Genomic DNA, 6648 nt, shown 5'->3' with positions numbered 1-6648 from the left:
GACTACAATAAATGTATGGTCAATATCAATTATTTAATCTACAAATAGTGATAGAATATGACTATAAATTAGTAAGTAACGCATATGCAATGACCATAGAAACCCATCCATCAACAACAAAAAGAATAACAAAAACAAATCTCTCGAAATTTAAACAAGTAGCCAGCCAACTGAAGGAGTAGTGATGCATATCACAAAACCACATGCCGCCATGTTTTCCAGTCCCGGAATGGGCCACGTCATGCCGGTGATCGAGCTAGCTAACCGTCTCTCCGCTAACCACGGCTTCCATGTCACCGTCTTCGTCCTTGAAACCGACGCAGCCTCCGCTCAGTCAAAGTTCCTACACTCAACCGGCGTGGACATCGTCGCTCTTCCTTCGCCGAACATTTCTGGTTTAGTGGACCCGGAAGACCACGTGGTGACCAAGATAGGGGTCATTATGCGTGAGGCCGTTCCAGCCCTCCGATCAAAGATCGATGCCATGCATCAAAAGCCAACGGCTCTGATCATCGACTTGTTCGGCACAGATGCGTTATGTCTCGGAGCGGAACTAAACATGTTGACTTATGTGTTTATCGCTTCCAACGCGCGTTATCTCGGTGTTTCCATATATTATCCAACTTTGGACAAAGATATCAAAGAAAACCACACAGTGCAAAGAAACCCGCTCCCTGTACCGGGGTGTGAACCGGTTAGATTTAAAGATACTTTGGATGCATATCTGGTTCCGGACGAACCGGTGTACCGGGATTTGGTTCGTCACTGTCTGGCTTACCCAAAGGCTGATGGTATTTTGGTGAATACATGGGAAGAGATGGAGCCCAAATCATTGAAATCTCTTCAAGACCCAAAGCTTTTGGGCCGGGTCGCTCGTGTACCGGTTTATCCGGTCGGTCCGTTATGCAGACCGGTACAATCATCAAAGAACGAACATCCGGTTTTTGACTGGTTAAACAAACAAGCGGATGAATCGGTTCTTTATATCTCATTCGGAAGTGGTGGTTCTCTTACCGCTAACCAGTTAACCGAATTGGCGTGGGGACTCGAGCAGAGCCAGCAGCGGTTCGTATGGGTGGTTCGACCACCGGTTGACGGCTCTTCGTGCAGCGAGTATTTCTCGGCTAACGGCGGTGGAACCAAAGACAACACGCCAGAGTATCTACCAGAAGGGTTCGTGACTCGTACTTGTGATAGAGGTTTCGTGATCCCATCATGGGCACCGCAAGCTGAAGTCCTGGCCCATCGGGCCGTTGGTGGGTTTTTAACCCACTGTGGTTGGAGCTCCACGTTGGAAAGCGTCGTTGGTGGCGTTCCGATGATCGCATGGCCGCTTTTCGCCGAGCAGAATATGAATGCGGCGTTGCTCAGCGACGAACTAGGTGTCGCCGTCAGAGTGGATGATTCAGAGGAGGCGATTTCTAGGTCGAAGATTGAAGTGTTGGTGAGGAAGGTTATGGCTGAGAAGGAAGGTGAGGAGATGAGAATGAAAGTGAAAAAGTTGAGAGACACGGCAGAGATGTCGTCGAGCTTTGACGGTAGTGGTTCAGCGCACAAGTCGCTTTGCAGAGTTACGAAGGAGTGTCAACAGTTTTTGGAACGTATCGGGGACTTGGCACGTGGTGCGTAGAATTGGTCAATGTTTTCTAGCTCTTTTTAGTGGTTGAATTTACATGTCGTTTCCTAATTAGTGTTTTTTTTTACATTGTAATAGAATAATCGGTTGTTGTAATGTAAGGATGTTTCTAGTTTTGATATTTCTCAGCTAATTTTCCATTGTAATATTAAAAAAGACGGTGTTGTTGTGAAAGAAAAAAAAAAAAAACATCTTGTAATATTAATAATTAAAAACCACTGTTACGTTTCAGTTTTTCGAATAGATGAGACAACAGTAAAACTATGTTATAACTTACAAGACATGTGAATTAGTCTTCTTTTGTTACCGATGTTCGAATACAAGACTTAANTACACTGTAACAGAATAATCGGTTGTTGTAAGGATGTTTCTAGTTTTGATATTTCTCAGCTAATTTTCCATTGTAATATTAAAAAAACGGTGTTGTTGTGAAAGAAAAAAAACATATTGTAATATACAACCACTGTTACGTTTCACTTTTTCGAATAGATGAGACAACAGTAAAAGTGTAAAACTATGTTATAACTTACAAGACATGTGAATAATTAGTCTTCTTTTGTTACCGATGTTCGAATACAAGACTTAATCCTACTGATCGCCCAAAACATGATATGGGTTTAATCGGTTGAGAGACCGATTCAGGGCAAAGATAAAGAATGATTCTTCTCGCTATATATAAAAGAAAAAAAAAAAAAGAAGAAGAAAACGACGTTTAGATGATTAACTTGTTACTTTTAATTAGTCTTCACAATTTAACAATCAAGTCGACAACGATGTTCTAATCTGACTAGTCATATGCTTAAGTCACATCTAGCTGACCTTCTAGATAAAATCATAAACCAATAATAAAATTTCCCAAAAGAACGGTGGTTTGTCATATCTTATTCGGTATTTAATCTAAATAGCTAACGATAATTGCTTTTTATTGGAGCACCAAACCATAAGAAACAAGAAGGCTACATCGACTGGACGTGACATTTCCTCTACCCCCTGCCTTTTCTGTTACACTGGAAGCACATATAACGAATCAAATAAAAAAAAAACATATAATTTATTATGATGACAGATTCCAAACATTTCATAATTAGGAACAATAACATGCATATACCAGACTCACATATTATGCCATACTGTCCACGATATATATAGCCAAATTTAGGAGTTTTTTTATTTATTTAATGTCAGATGCCATTTTTATCATATATATTTCTTGCTATGATGATTATTTGTGATTATTCGAGACTTTATATCCAAAATAAAAGGTGGAAAATTACTAAATGATAGGACAATATTGCGTGGTTTAATTTTTGCACTGACTAAGTTAGATCAAACTAATTAACTTATGTTACATATAGTTTTATATATAAATATATATATAGATATATGATCCTTAGATTTCTAGTTTCTGTAATTATGAAAACTATATTAGAAAGATTTGACAGTCATAAGAAATAGTGTTTGATTATATTTACATCGTTTTCATTTAAAATTTTGAATTCAATAATTAATTATATTTATGTAAGAAACTAATAACAATTATGAAAAAGTCTTATTTTCTTCTTAAAGTTTTTGGCCTGAAGGAATTTATGATTTTTTCCTACATAGAGAGAGTGAGAGAGCTGTTCCTGCATGCATCCATATTATTTCATGTTTTTTTGTAATACCTAAATTAATGGGCTTACTATATTATTCTCTTTACAAAACGGCCCAAATTCTGAGCTCATATAATTAACTAGCTAACGACAGGGTATTATTATAACCGGCTTAAACTAAATAATAGTGGGTTTGTTACCATTTTAGTACGTTTTTGAAACTTAATTGTCAAAAACATACGTATACTATTTATAATAGAGAAAATAGGGTGTTGTGAGATAGAATTTTGAGTGGGATCCAAGGGAGGGAAGAATATTACTAAAAGCTACGCATTATTAAGAGTACAAATGTGTGTACATATTATTAATTGTACAAATGTCTGTACACATTATTAAGTGTATAAATGTAATTTGTTTAATTCTTTGGGTTCTAGATGTCTGTATAAATGTTTGTACTGCAATGATTTTGTAAAAATTACATTTGTACACTTAATAATGTGTAGAGACATCTGTAATTTTAATAATGTGTACACACATCAGTATTCTTAATAATGTGTACGGATACAAAAGCTATATATAATATATTTAAAAATTATTAAACAAAATTTATATCAAATTTTAAAGAAAAAAATATAGATTTTTTTGTATTTAAAAAGTTTTCTCTAAAAAAAATTACATTAACAATTATTTTAAAAAAAATCAAGAAATGAATAGAAAAAGAAAAGTACAGTAGCATAAATGTAATTAAGAAGATTGCTTAATAGCAAAAAAAACTGAAAAATAGTGATAAAACTAGTTTTTTCTAATTATAAATAGTGAATGTATCTTATTTCTAATTGTGTTTGAAAAATGTATCATTTTGTCAAATATCTCGATAATAGTCAAGTGAGTCCTAAATATAGATAACCGGATGTAAATTTATCAAAACACAGGACATTATTACAAGCGGCTTAAATAACCCAACAGCGCATAGCCAGTTCTTTTAACCTAATCTTCATGATGTCATCACCTCTTCTTATCTCAGAATTTTTGCGAGAGAGATAGTTCTCGCGGGTCTTTACATTTCAGTCGAATGACTAATGTAGTTTGGTTCAGTTCTGTTCCGCATATGAGAGATCACCAAACCAGCTGTGTGATTTGCTACGGTTAAATGAAAGAAGCGTTGAGCTGAATTGAAACAACAAGTGTCCATTAATTTTTATAAAAAAAACTTTTTGAATTATGAAAAACACTAATCGTTATACTTATCTGTTACGCGATATAAAAAAATTGATCAGCATGTGCTAAGTGCTACTATTATCGGAAACGGACCAATAATATTATCAAACAAAAAGAAATACCCGGAGAATTCAAATGAAGCCCACTCCAGTGTTGTTGGATGTAAGACAGCTTAATTTTATTCCGACATGATTTTTATTTTTGTGTTACCTAGAGACGAAAATGTTGCCGCCACAGCACGACACTTGGTTTTAGATTATCGCTAAGTAAAGTAATTTGTCACTGATAACAATTTAATACGATCGTTTTATGAATTTATGATTAACACCAGTTGTTGTCATGTGCTTAAAGTTGGTCCATGTACCATGTTTTGTAATTTTGCACGAGAATACAGCTCGAAGTAATGTATATACAAGCGGATGATGAGGATCCACGTGACCTATCAAATTTTAGTACGGTTCTTTTTCTTTATTATATCTCTAGTGATGAATCATGAATGTTTATACTATAATTTTCATCCAAGTTTATACTTAGAATCTTTTTACTTATTAGTATCTTAATAACCAACAAAGTATAGAGCCCTTTAATTAGCCTTGGTGGTGTTACTACTTACTAGCTTTTAGCTTTACGGCAATCGACAACGTTTTCCGAAAAAAGTTGAGTTTCCATTAGAGATAAATTATTGTTAATAATTATAACAAATTATGCTGTGTAGTATATATATACAGATACAACATTCTGTAGTATCATTTTTAGAAGTCTTAACGAAAACGACTGTCATTTATATATTCAACTTTAGGATTTATCTACTAGTAGTAATGTAGTATATATATCAGAAAAACCCGTCGTTCGTCCCCCTATAGATCCGAATAATATAATATATTTGCAGTGAGTTTTGTTAGCGTCGATTTTTTTAACTAGGCTCGGTAATTGCTTTGATGATTTTAACCAAATCAGTCCAAAATAGCACCCACTGGGTTTCCGAGAAATCTACACTGGGAGTTAATTAATTAATCACTAAACAACACCCTAAATCGTGGCGTAACTTAGGGGTCATTAGAACTGGTATGAATTAGCTAGTGACATTTTTCATGCAGTTTCCTACTTTATTATATCTTTGAAAATTTTGATATATGACATTGCTATTTAACCAATACTAACAGCTGTCAAAAAAAACAATTTGACCAATCGAACAATATGGACGGATCCGAAAATGTACCTGATTAGTTGATTTGATATTTACTGTATATATATATATATATTATTTTTTTTAAACTTGGATGGATTCATTAAAAAGGTGTGTTTATATAGTTCTACGCAAAACTTGGATATATATATATGGATGTTCAGATTAAAGAAAAAAATAAAGTGTTCAAATTAATCAGGATTTGGATCTAATCTAAAGTCTAGTTGTACGAAACTTAGTCCAGCTATACTTATGTTTGCATTTCCAAATGTTTAGGATAGAATTTCGGATAGAATCAGTGTCGGCTCAAGGTTTTTAGGGGCCTGGGCATTTTTTTTTGAATGAAAGACCAATTTTTTTTTAACCTTTGTTATATGTTAAAAAAATATGGATTTCATTTTGATAATATATAAACACTTGATAAGATTATAAAAATTTATTTTCATTCTACGTTGGAGTAAGTTGAGATAATTATAGAAGATAAAGAGTTTTTTTGGTTATTGACTCATAAAAATAAATCGTTAAAACATATTTTAATGAATTATTTTTGTGTTACAAATTTTGTTTTTGCCTCTTTTATCTTACATTATTTTTTTCTGCCATTTATCTTACATTATTTCTTTTTTGTACTCTTTATCTTGCATTATTTATTTTTTTGTACCTCTTAGTCTTACATTATTTGTCTCCTTAATCTATAAACCTAGGACGGTCGCTCCTTTTCTCCCCTATCTAAGCTGGCACTGGATAGAATCTCTTACATCGTGTATCTTGGATTTAGGATGCCTGCAGTAGTAAAGAGTATAAAGACTAGCTCTTACTAATTCAGTTTATTAGTTATTGCTAATTAATCAATCAGTCGCCAGCCCAGTCGGAATATAATACGATAGCTAGAGTACGAATTTGTTGATTAATTTGATAGATTAACTTTTGATTAATTATTAAAGTAAGCAAAAAACGTATGGAATCTTTCTACCCAATTATCTATCTGTTACGCAAAGCACTAGGAGAGTTGGAAG

The 6648-nt window shown here is 33.9% G+C and overlaps 1 protein-coding gene across 1 annotated transcript; it reads left to right on the top strand.

Moving 5' to 3' along the window:
• On the top strand, positions 103 to 1831 carry LOC104762900 (UDP-glycosyltransferase 72E3-like). Its single transcript, XM_019240264.1, has one exon. The coding sequence runs from the start codon at positions 185 to 187 to the stop codon at positions 1628 to 1630; it is 1446 nt and encodes a 481-aa protein (XP_019095809.1). The 5' UTR covers positions 103 to 184; the 3' UTR covers positions 1631 to 1831.

This window comes from Camelina sativa, chromosome 18 (assembly GCF_000633955.1).
Source record: "Camelina sativa cultivar DH55 chromosome 18, Cs, whole genome shotgun sequence".
Classification (NCBI taxonomy): domain Eukaryota; kingdom Viridiplantae; phylum Streptophyta; class Magnoliopsida; order Brassicales; family Brassicaceae; genus Camelina; species Camelina sativa.
This window is presented reverse-complemented; position numbering and strand designations above follow the sequence as displayed.

Bases quoted from the DNA above. Each gene is read 5' to 3' on its own strand.
- LOC104762900 (XM_019240264.1), top strand. From the start codon at position 185: ATGCATATCACAAAACCACATGCCGCCATGTTTTCCAGTCCCGGAATG.